The 22051-nt window shown below is 39.4% G+C and overlaps 1 protein-coding gene across 1 annotated transcript in view; it reads left to right on the top strand.

Annotated features, from left to right (window-relative positions):
• The window catches only part of LOC124606313 (MAP kinase-activating death domain protein), a 612624-nt gene that overhangs the window by 207725 nt on the left and 382848 nt on the right, over window positions 1-22051 (top strand). Inside the window, exons 18-19 of the mRNA XM_047138295.1 lie at window positions 9318-9551; window positions 16846-17079. Coding sequence (XP_046994251.1) covers window positions 9318-9551; window positions 16846-17079 — 468 coding nt within the window. The remainder of the gene's footprint in view (window positions 1-9317; window positions 9552-16845; window positions 17080-22051) is intronic.

Raw genomic sequence — 22051 nt, 5'->3', positions numbered from 1 at the left:
GGTAGGTGTACAGGCTCTGCATGTGGGGCCCCAACCACTGGGTGAGGAAATGAAATTTTACCAGTTTTGTTCAAGGGTGACTCCATGATAACATACATAACATTTGTACAATTGGCATTGAAGTATGAACATGAAAATAATAAAGATACGCCAGAATATGAACAACAGACAGCCGAAGTTTGATAAAGCAAGCTGTGTTCGCTTGCCTCTAAACAAATGAACAGGAAGTATTACAGACATAGCTGAACCTTCACTTTTCATAGAATAACTTTCAAATTTCTGGTTTAACTCAAATTCGACTAAACCACTTCCATGGCTTTCTCAGTGAGGCAGTGAGGCTGTCTTTTCCTTGCCACCTATGAGACTGCTCTTGACTGTGATTGTGTTTCTTACTGTAAAACAGTGCACTTTTTTTTACTCTGTCTTCAAACGCCACTGGTACATCATATCATAATGTTTGCATGAAAAAGCAGTGCAAAATATTGGAGAACACATGCATTTGTATTCCACAAACTTTGCAGAGGAGGGTAGTTGTGTACCATTTTCATTTTCCATCCTTTCCTGCTGAAGTCCTGAATGACCCAGGTGGTGGTAGTGGTAGTGGTGGTGGTGGTGGTGGTGGAGGGGGGGGGGGGGGGGCAGCAATCGACTTTTGGGGTGAGTCTTCAGATGAGTAAAAAGTGGTACTGGTGCCTTTTAATGAGGGTGGTAAATATGACTGTTATGAATGTATACATGGTCTTCAAGGGATGCTGTGAAGGGACTTCTCTTTCAGTGAAAGAATTCAGAAGACAGATTGTGAGAACATGCCTGAAGAAATGTCTTGAAATGAGGTTAGCTAGGGGGAGACCAACAAAACTCATCTCACCTTCCAGTAGTAATGTGCCAGATATATATGGTATGATCAGAAGCTACATGTCATCCAGAAGCATGAAAAGCAAAGGCAATGCCAGTATGAGAAATGCAAAGGAAAGCCGAGCACATATTGCGGGAAGTGTAAAGTTATGTCTGTATGGAATGCTTTCCCAAATATATCAGGCCTTAACGAAACTTCCATTTTGGAGAATTTTTAGGTTAAAAGGTTTGTAAATGTTTCTTATTGTAAAATAAATAATAGTTTTGAAAAGTTATTTTGAGTTTATTATCACCAATTTCTTTGTCCCTTGTCATTTTTCATAGTAAGCAGTGTAATGACGAAACAACTGCCAAGCACCCAGCATATTCAAATGAGAATGGCCAAAAATTTCACATTTAGGGAACAGATGATCAAAATTTCTTCACATTTCCATAAATGGGCTGCCATGACACAGTTTTCCAAAAATACAGAATAAATGTTAACTAAAAATAAATTGGGCATCAATGAGTTAACTGAATCAAAAGTTCAAGCTTGTTTATAACTAGATCTGAAGTATTACTCTGAGGAATTGGTCCTCTCAGTCACTATTCAATGTAATAAGATGTTAGAGCTATACCACACCAATTCTTGTTGCTTCCCTCCTGTCCTAATCATTTGAGTCTCCCTGGTAAGTTGAAATCTCCCCCCTGCTACTACAATAGGAAATTTATGTGCAGTCTTCTCCAAGTTTTCATGAAATGTTCCACCACTATGGCTCCTGAAGCATAGGGTTTATAAAAGGCTTCTGGTTATCAAATTTGGTCTACTTGTAACACTTACCTTCATTCAGATTATTTCACATTCAGAATCTGTACTATCCTCACTAAATTTTATCACAACAGTGGAAATTCCTGTACAGAATAGTACTTAAAATACATAGAAAGTGACCACTCACCTATACCAACTGATGTGTGGTGTGTAGAAACCCACAACAGAATACAGTACAGGGTGTTTCAAAAAGGACTTTACAACTTTAAAAATTCATATAAATTTATTGAAAGAAAGTATAGAGCTGGGTTTAGTGTTATTTTGTAGGGACACACATCAAATTTTTTCACCTTAAACTAAAGATGTTGTATGTGGCTTCCATTGGTTATCCTGCACACATCCCATCGGAAGTCAGTTTTTTCCCAAACTTGCTCTAGCATTGCAGATGTAACGTGCTCAGTGGCAGTGTAAATTGTTGTTGTAATTTCAGGTAGAGGAGCTGGCATGGGAGGTACAAACACGATATCCTTGATGAATCTCCATAAAAAAGAATCAAGTGGTGTCAAGTCTGGGGAACGTGGTGGGCATTCAATTGGAGCATCATGGCCAACCCATTGCCTTGGAAAGCAGTCACTGAGAAAATCCTGGACAGCAGCCAGGTAGTGGGATGGTGCATCATTTTGCTTGAACTAAACATTCATTCTTGGTCATCCTCATAGATCTGTGGCATCAAAAATTGTTGTAACATGTCCAGGTATACTATCCCGTTGATGGTTGTCTCACGGAAAAAAAAGGGGCCGTACATTTTGTTCTTGCTCAATGCACAAAAAACCTTCAGTTTAGGGGTATCACGAACATGTTCCAATGTTTGATGTGGATTTTCACTGCCCTAAATTGTGCTTAAGTGAAAAGTTGACTCCTCAGAGAAGATGACTAATTTGTCCAAGAAATGTTCATCCTCATGTAATTGATTTAACATATATGCACAGAAGTTCTTGTGAGCAAATTTAGCAGTGTCTTTTATTGCTCGTACAGTTGTCAATCTTTATGGTTTCAATTGCAAACAGTTTCTCAACACATGCCAAACAGTTGTATGTCAGATTTGCAGTTCACGAGGTGCACACTGGGTTGATTTATTCGGGCTATTGACAAAACGTTGTCTCACTCGCTCAACAGCGTCGTCAGATGTGCTTGGATGAACTGATGGTTTCCTGCATCTTACCGAACACCTTGTTTCTCCAAAACATTTATATCATTCATAACTTGTAGGCCTACTAGGAGCAGCTTTAGCATACTTGGTATGGAAATTACACTGAATTGTTGTCACTGACTTTGATTCTTCAAACCAAAACACACAGCTAGCACGCTCAGATCTAGTGAAGGCAGCCATCTTTAACGCAACTGCCACTAGTGCTCCTTATGGTGCAGTTTGGCACTAGCAAACTATGAGAGATGAAACTTGACATATTTCCCTACAAATTGACACTACAATCACCTCTGTAGGTACTATGAATTAATTTATACAAATTTTCAAAGTTGTAATGTACTCTTTGAAACAATCTGTATTTACACTCGTTTTTGAGCTCTTGCTCTTTCTCTAGCAAAAGTAAATACATTCATACATACAGCCACACAGATATCCAAATGCTCACACCTGCAGCTGTGGCAAGACTGCCTGTTTATCATTGATTATTGAGGGTAGTTGTCTGGGTCGATGGAGATGGGGAGGGGATAGAGAAGAATGCACAAAGCAAGGACCGGTTAGTGAGATGGTGTGAGGTAGATCTTTGAACAGATGAAACAGTGACAACACAACAAGATGAAAAAAGTTGAGAGTTTCGATCATATAAGTGATAGTGAAAGGGAGGGGGGCAAAAAGGAAGGGGAGGAAAGGTGATGAGGGTGGAGATGGAGGGAGAGAAAGGGAAGGGGAAAAATGGGGAGAGGGAGATAGGGAGATGGTGAGAGAGATAGAGATCAGAGGAATAGTACCTGAGAGAGAGAGAGAGAGCCTGCATGGTGGAAGGGGGAGGAAGGAGGTGGCAGCATGTGATCTGGACAGTGAAGGACAGAAAAGTGAAGGTAGAGTGTAATGTGAGGCAGTGGGAAACAGGTTAGTGGAGGTTTAGACCAGGAGGATTGTTAGAGTGCTGGAGAGACAATTCCCACCTGCATAGTTCAGTGAAACTAGTGCTGGAAAGGAACAGTAGATTCTCTGATCCCTTTGTGCCTCCTCGTCTTCCCCCCTCCTTTCTCACATTTTCCACAGCTCTCCCTTTCTCTCTTCCCTCCCTGTCTCTCCCTTCATCTTCACCTTTGCCTCCTCTCCTCCCCTTCCTTTCCGCTACCCTCCCTTCTCTCTCTTATATGCTCTACCCCCTGAACCCTTTTTGACTTGTTATGAAGCCCCTGATTCATCTGTTGAAAGACCTGACTCACACCATCCCACTACCCACTCCTCTATCATGTGCATCCTTCCCTACCTCCTCAGCACCACCATCGACTCAGGCAACTGCATTCATAAATCAAAAATCGAATCAGTCTCATGGTGGCTGTAGATGTGGGCATTTGGCTGTCTGTTTTGTTGTGTGTGTGAATGTGAATGTGTGTACTTTTGCTAGAGAAAGAGCAAGAGCTCAAAAGCTAATGTAAATACTGTATTCTGTTGAGTGTTCCTATGTGCCGCACAACAGTCAGTTATTGTTCTATGAAATTTTAGGAGAACTTCTGGATGTCAGTACCTTCCTGCCATCATATTTTGGTACAATGCCACCACAACATGAGCACTAGCTTGAAGCCAGTTGACTGTGGCTAAAGCTGCATCCTAGCTTTTCTGCACAGTGGCTAATTCCCTTTCCATCTGCACATAAGAGACCCCTTCCCTATCCACATTAGTAGTCCTTTTTATGCATGAGTCCATAGCATCAATAAATTTATCAAAATAAGTAATTTTCCTCTGTTGACATTTTAAATATTTTATGAAAAATACTTATTTTATTATTAGTGGTTAGCTGATTTCATCCCCAGTGCCATTATCAAGCTACTGCGATCCCCTTTGGCATTAAAAAGCTAAATACTGATCTACACAGCAGTATGGGGAAAAAGAGTTCAGCACTGTCATTATTGGTACTGACATAACTATCTCAAATGTGAATTGATAAGCAGAATGAACATTTTACATATGAATGTCATCATTGATAACTGTGCTTGTACCTTCCATGGTTCTGCTGAATTCATAAGATTAGTGAAACCACAAGTTGTTCTTTTTCACACGCTGCTGTGTGAATTATAAAATCTGTAAACATAACATAATTTTTGGTGTGATGTAGCTTGACAATTGCCAAGGGCACAAAATTAGCAAACTGCTAGACACAGTTAGAGTACTGCCGTTTTATTGCTCCTAGCTATCACTCACTTGTCCATCACTGGAGCACTATTGATTCTTGTCAGACACTGGAACACTACTGAATATTTGCTGTTCAAATTGAGTCACGTGACTGCGACGCATTTGTGTTGTGGAACTACAGTTCAAAGTCAGATAATGTCACAGTAATGCTCATAAAATACCCAAAAAGTTAGAGAAATGGGTACCACTACTCAGCCCAGCCAAGAAATAAATAGCTTCTGATCACTTCCAAGTTGAAGGAATAAAATGGCTGAATTGGCATTCTATGCAATGTAAGTACTGCTGTTGCAGGGTACTGCCTGCAAAAAGGACTATAGTACCACATTACTAAATCAGTTCATGAGATGCCAATGCAAAACATGCAAACTCTTGGATAAAAAATGGTATTTACTGATAGAGAGTTACTGTCCCCTTATTTTGCAGAATGGCATAAGGAAATGTCTAAATTAAAGGTTGCATACATTCTGGGTACAGCTCTGCTGATGACTGCTCACTGGTCTGTGACTGGACTAGTGCTGAATTGACAGTAGCTCCAAAGAATACACAGCAGCCTCTGTCCTTCTTAAACACTGAATGAATGTACCCTTCATTAAGTATTGTTTGAAAAATTCTCCAGTTACAGTAACAAGCTTTTGTAAATTTGACCTGACTGTGTGCTATATCTACACAGGAATAAAATGGGCTTAGGAACAGTATTTTGTTGTATATATTTGATTCTTAACTGCAGTCCTAATCTGCTTTTCTTCAGAGGTATGATAGATATTCTCATAAATGTTTCCTTCAGGGTCTGTGAGTGCAGAACATATGTCCTATGTACAGCCTGTGTGTGGATTCTGATTACGTGTTGGTAGCTTCCTTGGCTATCTTTATTACTGTATGTCCCTGCAGAAGATAAAAATGAAATTTTACTTCGCAAAGTGGCTACTTCATCAATATGGGTAATGAAATTCATACCATTAATGTAGTTATGATGACAATTTGTGTTTTATTCAATTTGATAACATTCCATCTATCAGTACACTACAATTTTTATGTATTTGACACCACTGGCAATCAAATTAACTACTGAGAACAATAAAAACTCCTAACATTACTATATTCTGTTTAAATGCACTTCTTGGAAATGCTGCCTCATGCCACCAGTCCAGCTTTGAAATGCTGAAATTAGTAAGAGAGTATTGTATGTCTTTTATAGCTCTTACTGCCCTTGATAGTTCAGTCATTTGTTTTATGATTTAAGCATTTTATTGTATGTGAGAGTTATCAATTTACAGAAATGTAATTGGAAAAGATTTCTCTTTGGTTCTTATCTTTGGCCTTTGATGCCTTTCATTAATATTTAACAGTCAACCTTCATAATCTTGGTACACAAATATAGGTTCCTACCCAAATGTTGAGAGTGAGCTTCAGTACATAAATGTCTGTAAAATATGAATCTGTCTCAAGAATGAACAACTCATTTTGTCAGAATTCTTTACTTTGCGATTTTTCTTCATGTTTTGGTAGCAGTTAAAAAGTTTTGAGGTGACAGTTCCAGATCTACTAGTCCATTGTCATGGTGAAAAAACAGGGCTGTATTTCTGAAAATTTCATGTCAGACTGGTCCAACATGTCATTGGAATATGGCCAGTGATCATTTAACCTTTTTCTAAGAACTCTTTGTGTGTAGCATCTTTGGGAAAAAAAATTACCTTTATTTTTCTGGCTATTGGGACTGTCTTTGCCTTTTGTGGAACAGAGTCACCTGAAGCAACCCATTGCTTAAATGTAGGTTGGTTTCTGGGGTAGCATGTTGAACTAGTTGTCATGGGCTAGATAACTTGGTGCAAAAAGGCCCTTGGAATTTAATTAAGTTGCTTAAATACAACTTTGAAATTGAAAGCAAAACCCACTTGTCAACTATTGTGGCACCCATTGAGCCAACAATTATTTCATTGCTAGCTTGCCATGTAAAATATTAATTGTCATTCCTGTTGACATACATGATCTGCTACTTAGCACAGTCAACAAGAATCGTGTCTTTGATGATATTCATCACCAACATATGTTTAAATTCATTCAATCAGTATCGACTATTGTCACTGATGACAAAAGTTCACCACAATCAACATCCAGTTTCAGTTCCATCTCTTCACACATTTTCCCATTGAAAAGTGGAGAGTGAATCACTGAATTGCACTGTACTTCTTCCATGTTGGTAAAATCCATTTAGTGCAACTAACTGGAATAGTTACCAAATTCAAACTATTGACACCACGTAATTCTTTTTAGCAGAAATGGAAAACAGTGTTAACATCACACTATCGACAACAAGTGTACATATTGAACCTCCCATATATGTATCAATTTGTGGACTACTATTCACACAGTATAGAGTTTTCCTACTATCCTTGCTTGAAGTTAGTGTAAGGTGTTATACTGTTTGCAGGAAACTTTCTCCCAAGGTAAGAATGACCAACTGCAAAGTTGAGATGTGTAAAATAATTTAATCTCCAACTCTAACCAAAGAACTAGAGGACCATCACTTCTCTTTCTTAAGCAACAACTTTCTGATTTCCAAATCTGTTATGACCCATTATCTCTTGTAATATTTAATAGAACTACAAATCACCATGAACATTATGAAAATCATTGTAAGATTTTTAAATAATACAGCTAATGCAGAAAGCCTGTTATCATCTGAGGAGGCAATTCAACATGAATTTTTCATGAAATCTTCTTTTAATTAATAAAATAGTTGTGGGTGCAATTTTCACCATTAATGACTACATCAGGTTCTTGTATTCTAGTCAAACTATGCAACAACATTTCATACACGCTAATTAGCTTTCCTCAGCTTAATCTATAGCCATCTATATAAGCCTAAGATTGTTGTTATCAAAGTTCAAATAATGCTTTGCTATCTATTAATAAAGAACATCCACTAAACTCATTATGTCAATAAAAAATACATTACTTGACACTGAGTTATCTGTAAATAGGTAAATTGGGAATCTCCTAAACATAAACTAGCAATTGGACCTTCTGCAACCAAGTTGCTATGGTCTTCAGTGACAGCAAGCAGGTTAACATGCTAGGAAAATATTCCCCAAATACTGTCAGTGTTATCTACTTCAAATATAGGATTTTCATTTGCCTGATAAGAAAAGTCTGATGCTGTTACGCACAGTGGATGGTGTAGTGTACTCATAATGACAACCAGAAAACATACCTGTCACTTTGCCATTCAGAAATAGGCAATCCTTATTGACTGTCCAATACTTCTTGGTAAAAGGAAACACATATAGCACTATGCTGTCCACTTGATTCATTTTCCCTCTGAAATACAAATAAAATGTTTCACTGGTGCTTACATTCAAGTGGGTTTCATTAAAATATTGAACAGTTTCATTTTTCACATCATTACAGTGGGTATCTAGTTCATTAAATGATTTCTTTTTACATATGGTGGAGGTATCATACACATACAAAACTACTTTAGAATTTTGAATGCAATGTTTTATGTCATTTACATAATCAATAACAGAAGAGCACCTGATACTGAGCCCTGGGCCACTCCATATTTTTATATAAGCATTTTTTTATTTGTGAATGCAACTTTTGGTTTTAAGTAGTACAAATGATTTTTGGTGACTCATGTAAGACTTTATTAGGTCATGAGCAGTGCCTCTTATGCCAGTGTTTGATAGCTTATCTAATAGGATAGTAGTGTTCACACAATCAAAAGCTTTTTTCAAGCTCTTGTAACATATTGCTTGTTTTCAATGCCATTATTACCTCTTCAATTAACTGGGTTGGTTTCCTTTTTAAGAATCCATTTTGATTTTCAAACATTAGGTTGTGTTTATTGAGGAAGTTTGATACTCTTTTATGTATGACTTTTTCAACTATTTTTGAAAAGACGGGACGTATTGAGATTGGTCTGTAGTTTTCAATTTTGAATTTGTCACCTTTTTTAAAGTTTTGTGTTACTTGGGCTATTTTTAGTCTGTCTGGTAAGGTGCTTGATTCTATTCTATTCTATTCTATTATTTACTGCTATAGACAGAGGTATAGACATTTTGTCTACGCACTTTTAATACATTAATATTGAAGCCATTTTGTCCTGCAGAACTGGAAGATTTTAAAGAGCTAATGATATTCATTATTTCTTTGCAGTTTGTGGAGGTTACATATATACTATGCTCAGATAGATTGCCTTTAAAATTATACTGCAAGTTATTATGTTTGATTCTTTAAAGTTGACCTATTTATGTTTGTGTCTGTTTTCTCTAAATCCATAACAAAACTGTTCTTTTCTTTCTGTAGGAGAAAGAAGACATAGCAAGCCCAGGTGGAGAATCAGATTCCAACTCAACGATGACAACAGCTACCCCTAAGACTGTACTAAGTCAACAGTCATCTATACCGCACCGATCTCCTACTCCCAGCCTTGGTAGTGAGGGCTCTGGTTCACTCTCACTAGGAGGTTCATCAGATAGAGAGAGAGATAGGCCTGGCACTCCAAGAGCACCTCATCGTCCACCACGGCCTGCCACACCAGTGAGTCAAATAATCTGTTAAATATGTAGCATTGTGGAATCTGAATTATTACATGCACTCAAAAGGTTATTGTGTCCTGTTTTGTAAGGTATAAATTTGTGAAATAATCAATTAAAAGCCTATTAGTTAGTTATGTTTCACACTGGTCTACAGTACAGTGTTTATTATTGATGTACAGTGCATCTTTTATTTTATAGAAGTGATTGTAAAGACACTCTTCTTAAGTGATTATCATTTACTAAGTTTGTTACGTATACACAACAGGAAAGTCAATTTTGGTCAAATGTAAAGTTGATTATTAATTTAACACCTTCACAACAGCAGACACACTTGTTAAGTGCAACAGCTGATGCAACTATTAGGTGCCACATTGAGTGCTGAGTTGTAATCACCTAACCAGGCTATCTCTGCTGAGTGTCTCGTATTGGGACTGCATTGAGTTTCATCACCAAAATATGACTACTGCAATTGTTTGAAACAGGTGCACAGTTGATGATTGTCTGTTAATTTTATTTATAAATGAACTAGCAGAGAAACCCTGTATTGCCCAGATATTTATTTATAGCTATGTATCCACACCTGTACCATGCAGCATCTGGCCTTGTGCTTAACGTTTATGACATTGTATCTCCCTAACTATATTTTGTGCAGTGATATAATTTTGTTGGTATATTCAGTGGTATATGTGGATACTGTCTGAAAAAGGTGTTGCATGTTGAGGTAGTAGCAATAGAGTAATAAATGCATGATGCAGCAGTTTTTCACACATCTGATTGTTTATGATGTCATATCTCCTGAACTTTGTGATGTACAGTGGTATAACTTTGCATTTACATTCAGTGGTATATATGCATACTGCATGCAAAGTATGCTGTGAATGTAGTTAGTAGTAAAAAAGTAATAAATTATAACGTCATGGCTTATGTGGTACTTATACTGCATGAACTGTGGAAAAGCGGTAAGCGATAAACATTTTTCCTTTCATTGTTTTGTAGGGATTGTCTGTGAGAATTTTTTTTTGTAATGGTTTAAAATTGTGTCTAAAGTTTTTTTACAAGTTGCTAAGTGCTCTCATTCTCAAATACTGGAAAGTTTGGAAATCCAACTCCACCCCTTTGATGGGTAGGTAGTTCTAGCACCCATAGAGATTATTGCCTGAAGTTAAGATATATGTGTACCAAGTTTGGTTGAAGTCAATCCACATGGTTTAGGAGGAAATGTGGAGTTTCTTACATTTTTATATAAAAGGCAGAAACATGAAAACAAGACAGATGGAAAATGTATGTAAACTGTTTAACAATGAAAAATTCAGGATGGAGTGTAACAATATTATTATAGACCTAGATGCAAGAGCTGTCCCACACATCCTTCCACCATCACCTATGCCAGTCTGGTCACAAACATCACCTATCCCATCAAAGGCAGGGCTACATGTGAAAACACTCACGTGATCTACAAGGTACGTTGCAACCATTGTGCTGCATTCTATGTGGGCATGACAACCAACAAGCTCTCTCTCCACATGAATTGCCACCGATAAACTGTGGCCAAGAAATAAGTGAACTACCCGGTTGCTAAGCATGCTGACAAACATGACATCCTTCATTTCAATGACTGCCTCACAGCCTGCACCATATGGATCCTACCCACCAATACCAGCTTTTCTGAATTGCACTTGTGGGAACTTACCCTGTAATGTATCCTACGTTCCCGTAGCCCTCCTGGCTTCAACCTTTGTTAGTCATTGCCCTCACCCAGCCAGCGTCCCTGTTCCTATTCCAACACTATACAGCCCTCATTGCACCCTCACACCCAGTCTTTTTTACTTCTCTCCATTTCTGCTACTCCGTCTTCCCACCTCTCCACTGCTCTCTGTCTGACCTCCTCACTGCACATAGCTGCCCTATCCTCTCCATCTCATCCCTGCATGATCCCCAGCAGCACTGCACTGTCCACCATCCCTATCCTACTATCCATCTCCCTCCCCACCTCAGCCTCCTCCTTACCTCCACACAGTCGCCACTCCCATCCTGTACTGGCGCTGCTGTTCACAGTGTGGCTACAGTTGCCTGAGACTGCAGTCATTTGTGTGTATGTGAGTTGTGTGTGTGTGTGTGTGTGTGTGTGTGTGTGTGTGTGTGTGTGTGTGTGTGTCTGTGTGTGAGTGTGTGTGTCTGTCTGTTGTCTGTTTTTGACAAAGGCCTTATGGCCCGAAAGCTTTATTTGTGACAGTCTTTTTGTTGTGCCTATCTGCAACTGGCATCTCTGCTATATGGTGAGTAGCAACTTTCCTTTTCATGATATTCTTAAGTAAATTGTTTATTATTTCAAAGGTAATTGCCATAACTGTAAATACATTTATCATACTGTGAGACTATTGTTGGTGCCTTCATGCGAAAATGTTTGAGGAACCATGATGGTACCCAGACATGAATCTCTTTGTCTGAAGCAAATAAGTGGGCATGAATGTCTTTTTTCAGTGCTCCAGAAATGTGTAAATTGCATGAGGAGAGATTGGGACTGTATGAAATGTGTAAGGGATTTCCAGCAAAACTTCTGCAGTCTAGTCAAAACAGCCTTGGAAACACGTGCAGGCCTATGTGTTAACAGTCATGGTGATTACTTTTGAAATAATAAACAGTTTAGTTACATTTTTCCATCTGACTCATTTTCATTTAACTGCCTCTTATATATATGAATAGGCAGTACTAAGAGTTTTGACTCCTGGAGGTAATACTGGGCAGCCATTCTGTCTCAGAACATTATTTTGTCAGTAAATGGTGTGTTCAAAAAAACGTATTGGGATCAAATATCACTCATTTTCAGCCTCTTTAGCTGATAAATGAGAAGAAAAATAGCAATGAACTGAAGAATTGCCTCATTTACTATCTCAGTTTATTTTGATTATCAGATATGTTTGTATGGATAAAAAATATACTCACCAAGAGACAGCAGGAGAACACACATATGAAAGTATTTAAATTTGCAAGCTTTTGGCACCAGTGCTACTTCTCCTGACAGAATGGCTGAAGGGGAGGTTTAGGAAATGGGGAGAGTTTGGAAAAGTCACTCTGGTCATGCGACTTATCAGATGGGATGAGAAGGAAAGACTAATTGTTGGGGACTGCACAAGACAAGACTGGAAAGTCTGGGAGCTTAAAGGTAGAAGATAAGATATGCTAGTCAGAGATTACTGACAAAACATCGTGCATGAGTTAATGTGAGTGGAAAGCTAAGTGCATTGTATGCAGTAAAGGTGAGGAGGTGGATAGGCAGGTCAGAAAATAAAAGATATAGGAAACTAAAAGGGAGTGAAGAAAGGAACAGCGACTGAGAAGAAATACTGAGACCGAAGAAATTAATGCTAAATAAGGTCAGATGGGTGTGCAAGAGCCAAGGAACTAAAGCCAACTTTTAAGCCAGTTCCCACCTACAGAGTTCTGAGAAACTGCTGTCTGAGAGAAGAACTCAGATGACACATGTGGCGAAAAAGCTTCTGAAGTCACAACTGTCATGTTGTAGAGCATGCTATGGAAGAGGATTTTGTCTGTTGCCAGTATGCACCCTCTGCCTATGCCCATACATCTTAACTGATAACTTGGTGGTAGTCATGCCAATGTAAAAGGCTGAACACTATTTACAAAACCATAGTACACAACATGTGTTGTTTTCCAGGTGACTCTCCCTTCGATTGTATATATTTTGCCAGTTACAGGGCTGGTATAGGTAGTGTTATGAGGGTACATAGGTCAAGTCTTGCAGTGGTGATGGTCACAGGGATAGGGGTCATAAGGTAAGGAAATGGGTGCAGAAAGAGCTTAGGGTCTGAAAGAGATGCTGTGGAGATTGAGAGGGCGACAACAAGCTATTCTAGGAGTTCTGGGCAAAATGTCTCATTTCAGGGCATGATTTTCGGATGTCATAGCCTTGTCAAACTAGCTGATTTATACGTTCAAGGCCAGGATAATACTGAGTGTCAAGAGATGTGCTCCTAAGTTGTTTCTGGAGAGATCAGCAGTGCCAGGATTTGATGTGATGTCCTGGAAAATCTGATTTTGGACTAGGATGGTGTGGTAATTATATCCAGTGCAGCTGAGATGTGGGAGTGGTGGAATATTGCCGTGAAGATTCTGCATCCAAACAAATACATGAATGACGAGGCTGCATGGGAAGGAACACTTTACATGGAAAGGATGGCAAATGCCAAACGTAAGTACTGTTGTTTGTTAGTAGGTTTAATGTGGATAGAAGACTGGCTGTCAGTGAGGATGATATCAACATCAAGAAAAGTGCTGTGAGATTGAGAATAGGACCATGTGAAGTTTAACTGGGAGAATGTATTGAGAGATTCTAAGAATTTTAACAGGTCAGCCTCAGAGTTGAAGAATTTTAACAGGTCAGCCTCACCAAGGGTCCATATTGCAAAGATGGCATCAATGTGTCTAAATGAAAGCAGGGGCTGAATGCTCGTGGATCCCAGGAAAGGCTTGTGCTTCCCAGGAAAGCCCCCTCAAAGTGACCCTTGAAAGATTAGCATAGGAATGAGCCATCCTGTTTCCCATGGGTGTGCCCCTGATATGTTTATATGTCTGCTCCTCAAAGGTAAAGTAGCTGTCGGTAAATATTAAGTTATATATGGTGAGCAGGAAGGACGTCATAGGTTTGTAATCAGGTGGGTACTGATTGAGGAAATTTTCAGCTGCAGATAGACCATGTACATTGTGTGTGTTGGTATAGAGGGAGTTGGCATCTGTGGTGACAAGCAGGAGTACGGTGTGAGTAGAATGGGCACATATTTCATACGATCTAGGAAGTGATTGGTTGATCAGAGTGGTTTGATGAAAAACAAGCATACATAAACATGAAAGAACTGTGTATAAGCAAGGTAAGTGGAGGGTGAGAAAGAAAATTGCTGTCAAATTTGCAAATAAATCAGCAGAAAACAGTCAGGAGAAGATTCTGTGGTGTAATGACCCGCAAACAAAATGTTAGATGCAAATTCATAAACAGCAGTGGACCCATCTATGTACACAGAAATCAGTACTAGGAAAGATGTGGGGGAGGATGTTGGTCAATACAATAAACAAGCAAACCAGCACATAAGCTAGAAAAGAGATGACAGTTTGAATAATATAGATGACAATAAAGACTGACAAAGAAGTTACATAAGAGGGAATGAGGCCACAAGGGCTAATATATCCATGAAAATAACCAATTTTTGAAAAAATAATGTAACTGGATAAATAAAAAATCTACTTACCAACTGGTGACAGGAGAACACAGATACAAAGATATTTAAATTTTCAAGCTTTTGGAGTCAGTGATTTCTTCTTCAGAAAGACTGAAGGGGAAGGAAGAGGGTGCAGGAATAGCACTGGTGACATGTAGAAAATGGGGAGTGTTGGGAAAAGTCACTCAAAATGCCATGTCAGGCGAGACTTATTGGATGGGATGAGATGCAAAGCCTGTTTGTTGGGGACTGTACTGGACAAGATTGGAAAACCTGAGAGCTTAAGGGTTGAAGATAAGTTAATGTGCAAGACCGAGATTACTGGTAAAACATCAGGCACAGATTGATAAGAGTGGAAAGCCAGGAGCACTGTATGTGATATAGATGAGGCAGGAGATAGATAGGTCAGAAAGTAAACGATATAGAAAACTAACAGTTACTGAGAAGAAATTCTGAGACTGAAGAAATTAATGTAAATTAAGGCCAAGCAAGTGACAAGAACCAGGGACATGTTGTAGTGCCTGTTCGCACCTCCTGAGTTCTGAAGAGTTGGCATCTGGATGAAGAATCCAGGTGGCACATTTGGTGAAACAGGCAGTGAGGTCAGGATGCTCTGCAACAGGATATTGTGTGTTGCCAACATACACCCCCTACCTCTGCCCATTCATCCTAACTGATAATTTGGTGGCAGTGGCTGATTAATACATTTGAGACCACAATAATACTGTGTGATGAAAGGTGTACTACTAATTTATTTTTTGGAGGATTCAGCAGTACCAGGATTGTATGTGATGGCCTAAGAAATATGCTTACATTAATTTCTTCAGTCTCAGGATTTCTTCTCAGTAAATCCTCTCTTTTAATTTTCTGTATCTTATATTCTCTGACCTGCCTGTTTTTCTCCTCTCCTATCATCCCACCTCAGCCATAAACAATGCTCTTAGCTTTCCACTCTTATTACTTCTTGCACGATGTTTTATTGACAACCTCTTTTTTGTGAATTACCCTATCTTCTGCCTTTACACTCTCAGGTTTTGCAATCTTGTCTGAAGCAGTCCCCAATTATCAGTCTTTGCATCTCATCCTCTCAGCTAAGCCTCCCTTGGTCTGGGGTTCTGGGCAACTTCTCTGTACTGACTCCATTTTGTAAACCTCACCAGCACTCTTCCTGGGGTTCTGGGCAACTTCTACGAGCTGACCCCTTTTCAGTAGCATTTTTCTGTCAACCCTGTTCCTTCCCCTTCAACCCTTCTGCCAGAAGAAGAAGCCTCTGGCTCTGAAAACTTGTAAAGTTAAATATATTTATATGTGTATTCTGCTGCTGCTGCTCAGTGAGTAGATTTTTATCTGTCTAATTACGTTTTATTTTCAGAAATTGATTTTTTTTTTGTAGATATGTTTTGATCATAATGGATTCACTAGTTTTGCACAGTTGCCATGGTGTGTGAATAACATGTATTAATTTGATTTGCTATAAATATCATCATATGTTGTATTAGAAATGACCTAATAGTTGACAGAATTCTTGTACCATTACCTAGTTGATACTTCTGCACTGAGACAAAATCATCTAATGCATATAGAAATGTATGAAAATTACCTTTTCCTCTCAGTTGTATGTGTCATAAAAGGCATGCTTTCTTCACAGGAGATTCACAATCTCTCTTAGATTTTCAGGAACGGTCAACTTGGTGTGTTTCCAGAATGAATTTTCACTCTGCAGTGGAGTGTGTGCTCATTTGAAACTTCTTGGCAGATTACAACTTGTTACTGGACTGGGGCGGGGGGGGGGGGGGGGGGGGGGGGGGGGATTCAGTCCCAAACCTTTGGATTTGTTGTCTGTTACTTAATGAATATCTATAAAGCCTTGCAGAGTAAAAGCAGTTTACATAATTCTGATTGACTTAAGTTCATATTATGAAGTCAAGATCTTCTTCCATTCTTCTTTCTGTGGCATTCATTTGTGTTCTTCTTTTTAGTCATATATTTGGTTATTAAATTCCATTATTGTGTTAACTGTAAAGTGGGATCTCATTAATTCATTTTAGAACTTCATTTGCATAGGTTCCTCCTTCAAGCCCAGGCCCACAGCGCCAAACAAGCTTGGGAAATGTCCTGGCACGTACTGCTAGTTTTGGTTCGGGAAGCAGCAGGGACAGTGGCAGTGGGAGTAGTGGTGTTCCACGACAGGGTAGCCAAACATCATTGCTGGAACAATTTGCTGTTTCTGCAAAGGAATTGGTGCGAGAAACTACGCGGCAGAGTAGTCAGGATGGACTCCTTGCACATATGGACAAGGTAAGCTTTGTCATTATTTGCTTATATTTCTGACAGGCAAGTAGTACACAGTTTTAACAGTGTGTTTAGATTTTCCATTATTTTAAGAATTTACCAGTGTGCTTCTGTCAGATGTAGATGTGGATTTGATTATGTACATACAGAGTGTTACATGCAGTATATTCCATAAACTGGGAGTTAATTATAACATCCAGAAAAATAGGAACAATTGTCATAATATCCTTGTATCAAACATTGGGGAGTTAGGTTGGAATAACAATATCAAACGGATAGATTTCTGATTACAGCTTAGAGAAGGCATTGGTTTGTAGACTGGTACAATGAAAAGCTTGCTAGAAATCTTCAGCTTTCAAATTACATCTTTTGCCACAAGTAGAAAACACACATTCACAAGAGCACATCTCACTCAGACATGGCCACACCAATCTCCAGGTGCTAAGACCAGACTTCTGCTGTGTCTGATGTGAACAGAAATCTAGCAGGGATAGGCAGTGGGGCCATGGAAGAGACATGGGTGGGGAGGAAAGGGATAGCACGATCAGAAAATTGTAGTTCTCCCTGAAGTAGAGTCAGAGACATGGTGGGGCAGGATATGGTTCCTAGGTGTAACATTGTGATGCTTTGCTGCCAGAGGGTAGAGGGAGGGGGCGAAATAGAGAAGGAGAAGGGACTACATACATACATTGATGGGATAGAAAGTGTGTGAGTACTGGTGAGTACTGGTGTGGGAGCAGGAGGGGTGGAGGGATGGCAGTTAGAGGACAGGGACTAGCAATGGCTGTGGCAAGGGGGGAGGGGGGGGGGGGCGGCTTACAAGAACAAAGGATACATTGCAGGGAGATTTCACAACTATGCAATTCAGAAAAAAAATCTGGTGTTGGTCAGAAGGCTCCCCATGGCACAGGCTGTAAAGCATTCATTAAAGAGTAGTGCATCATTGTTGGTGCATGCTCAGCAGCTAGCTGGTCCACCTTTCATACAGATTAGCCAACTGTGGTCACTATACCTGTGTTGATGAGCAATCCCTCTAAATATGGGAAGGATCTCCTGAGGCCTTCACAAATCAAAATCACTCTCTGACTCTTGTCCAGAAACAGATCTCTCCAACTACATACCTTCCTCCCCATGCCCAATGTTTGGGCACAAGAAGCATTTCTCTTGTGACTCAGTGTCACCCTGAAATGGAGCAGCTTTGAATACCTTTCATCATGCTCTGAAATGAGAAATAGCCTTCCCTCTATCCAACTCACTCCTACCACATAGTGGTTAGCACACTGGACTCGCATTCGGGAGGACGACGGTTCAATTCCGTCTCCAGCCATCCTGTTTTAGGTTTTCCGTGATTTCCCTAAATCATTTCAGGCACATGCCGGGATGGTTCCTTTGAAAGGGCTCGGCCGATTTCCTTCCCAATCCTTCCCTACCCCATGCTTGCGCTCCGTCTCTAATGACCTCATTGTCGACGGGACGTTAAACACTAACCACCACCACCACCACCATCCTACCACATCCTGATATTTCACTGCCCACTCAATGTGTGCATACCTGCGACAATCCCTAATCCACCCCTGCTCCCAATCCCTTGTCATGTGGCTCATATCTCTGCAGTAGATGTAAGATACAAGGTCTGTCCCATACATTTTCTGACTATCACCTACTCCATTCCTGTCACAGGCATCTCTGACACCATCAAAGCCAAGGCCACCTGTGAAAGTGGCCATGTGGTCTACAAACTTAGCTGCAATCACTGTGCTGCATTTTATATGGGTATGACTACTAACAAGCTGTCTGTTTTCATGAATGGTCACCTCCAAATTGTGGTCAGGAGACAAATGGACCACCTAATTGTTGAGAATGCAGCCCAACATAGTGTGCTGCACTTTATTGACTGCGTCGTTACCTGTGGTATCTGGATAATTCTGACAACACCAGCTTTTCTGTATTGCTCAGCTGGGAACTCTCTTTGCCATATATCCTTCGTTCCTGTAACCCCCCTCCCCCACCCCCCTCGTTCAACCTTCACTAGTCCCTGTCCTCCAATTGTCTATCCCCTTTCCTGCTCCCACTCCATTACTACACATGCCTTGTATCCTTCAGCGCATCTATGTACCCATTTCCCCTTCTTTACTTGTCTCCTGGCCCCCACCCTTCCCCTTCCTGCAGTACAACCTCCCAAAGTTACGTGTAGCAGCCTTATACTGTCCCCATTGTGCTCCTGTACTCTTTTATAGGCAGCACTAGCATTTTCCCCTACACCTGCTCTGCTGTTCCTTCTCTTCCTCACCCCATGTCTCTTGCATATGCCCACTGCCTATTCCAGCTAGATTGCTGCTCACCTCAGACACAGTTATATTTTGTCCTTAGCGTCCAAGACAACAGTGGCCAGTGTGTGTTAGTTGTGGTTGTGCAAATGTGTGTGTGTTTTTTACTTCTGATAGAGGTAGTGCAAAATCTGAATGTTTTTTGTATTCTTTTTCGTTGTGGCTGTCTGTGACTCTATGCCTTCTCTATGTAGTGAGTAGCAGTTTTATCATTTCCACATTGCTGATGTCTGAGTATGTTACCATAGATCAAGCTACCATGTGTGGGTCAGTCATGCTACAATCCAGTTGCAAAATATGTGGTTTTGAGACAGCTACATTTTTAGAACAGCATGGTGATTTATACCATGATAAGTTTGGGGAGATAATTAGGAACTTCATTGAATGATGCTGAAGCATCAGATATAGTATGAACTATCTTGGATAGCAAATTGGAGGCAAATTATACTTAAAGATATCCAGTTGGTTTGTTGTTTGCATTTCTGACATATACAAATTGTGACAACATTTTCTAACCAAAGTCAGTCAAGGACATGATGCATGATGCTGTCCAATATACCCTATTTTCTGTTGTAACTTGAAGGAATTTGCTGTCCAATATACCCTATTTTCTGTTGTAACTTGAAGGAATTTGATCACATTCTAATTAAAGTCTGGCCTTGCTGTTGCAGTATTGCTCACTGAAGGCTTTATGTACATGTTGTATGTGCAAGGCAAGAAGTAACAGGATAATACTCTTTGGAACACCAGAATCCAATATGATGAGCCAGTCTTTGTGCATGAGTTGTTATATTGTTAAGTAGACAAACCAACTTTCATATATTTTATGTGGAACTGTGTTTACAGTGGTTTATGCAGTGATACCCATGGCAGAATTGATGTTTCCATACCAGGGTTATAGTTAATGATTTCACCATAAAGGATAAAACTCAGTCACACCAGTTTCATCTGGTGGACAAACTTGTTCAACATAATACCTTGATTCTACAGATCATCTTTCGAATGTTCCCAAGAGGAATGTTTTTGCTCTGCAGTCTTTCTCCACAGACTGTTGGCACACTGAGAAATGTTTTGCAAGAAGAGTAGCTTACACTAGCATTACCATACTGTTTAACCTGTATACTGTAGAAGCGATGAAGAAAGTAAAAGAGAAGTTCAGAACTGGGTTTTATTTTCAGGGTGAAAAGATATCAATGAGTTTTGCTCGTGAAAATTTTGGAAAATTGTTTTCCTTGAATTTCTTGTTCACACTATAGTATTAGGGGAGATTTCAGTGTACCAAACTGTGAAACTCATGTGATCAAAAAAAGTGGAAGATTAGGGACTCATGTGATAGTATAATGAAAGTTGTATCCAAAATTCCCTCCATGAAATATTGTTCTTTCTGTGGTGGGGCAGCTTGTGTACCTCAGCAATACAAATAGCTAGCTATACATTAGGTGCAACAGCAAAGGAAGGCTATTTGCAGAGAGGCTAGATTAACAGGGCAGTGCCCTTTTCAGTAACTGTATGGGCAACAGTCTGGATAATTGACTGGTCTGACCTTATAACATTAGCCTACATGGTGTTGCTGTGCTAGTACTGCAGACAGTTGAAATCAAGGGAAAGCTACAGCTGTTATATTTCCTGATGACATGCAGTCTATTGTATGGTTTAATGATGATAGTATTGTCTTGAGTAAAATATTCTAGAGATATTGTGACAGGAAGTGCAGAACGTCCAGATAGATGAGTACAGGGTTATCAAAAAGAAGTGAGTCTAATAATGACTCAGAAAGTAGGAAGGTACTATGGACAACATAGTGAACACATTATCATAGCCAAGATAAATACAAAACCAACAACTGCCACTGTAGTGCGAGTTTGTATGCCTACTAGCTCTGCAGGTGCCAAAGAAATTGGAAAAATGTTTAATGAGATAAAATAATTTATTCTGATAGTTAAGGGAGATGAAAATTTAAATGAGGAAAATAAGTGAGAGAAAAATAGTAGGAGAACATGATACTGGAAGAAAGGAATGGGAGGGGAAGCCTCCTACTAGAATTCTGCACAAAGTGCAGTTTCATCATCAATAGCATTTGGTTAAAGAATCATGAAAGAAAGTTGTGTATGTGAAAGAGACCAATAGAAACCAGAAAGGCTTGCATAGATTTATAGTGGTAAGATTTTTGGAAACTAGGTTTTAAATACAAAACATTTCAAGCCCGTATATGAACTGTGATTGTAATTTATTGATTATGAACTGCAATTAAAACTGAACAGATTGCAGAAAGATAGGATATTCAGAAGATACAACATGTATAAATTAAAGAACCAGAGATTGTTGAAAGTTTAAAAGGGAGCATTAGGCAGTGCTCATAGATTTATTGAATATAACATGCTTGATATATGAGGGGTAGTCATAAAGTTTTAATTGTCACATCGAAAAAACAAGCTGCTACCATGGTGTTATTCCTTCTGCACTTATTCTCCCATCAGTGTTTTACAATTTTCCAAATGATAGATGACTTGGCAGAGACCTTGATTATAGAAATCTGTCTTTTGGCAGCTAAAGAAATGATCTGATGTGGCCCAACAATGCTACAACATTTCCACTGCTGCCTCAGTTTGGTAAGCTTTTTGAATATGTGTGAGCCAGTGTGGAACACAGTG

This window comes from Schistocerca americana, chromosome 3, assembly GCF_021461395.2.
Source record: "Schistocerca americana isolate TAMUIC-IGC-003095 chromosome 3, iqSchAmer2.1, whole genome shotgun sequence".
NCBI classification, from domain to species: Eukaryota; Metazoa; Arthropoda; class Insecta; order Orthoptera; family Acrididae; genus Schistocerca; species Schistocerca americana.
The sequence above is the reverse complement of the archived record's forward strand: the minus strand, read 5'-3'. Positions and strand labels throughout refer to the sequence as shown.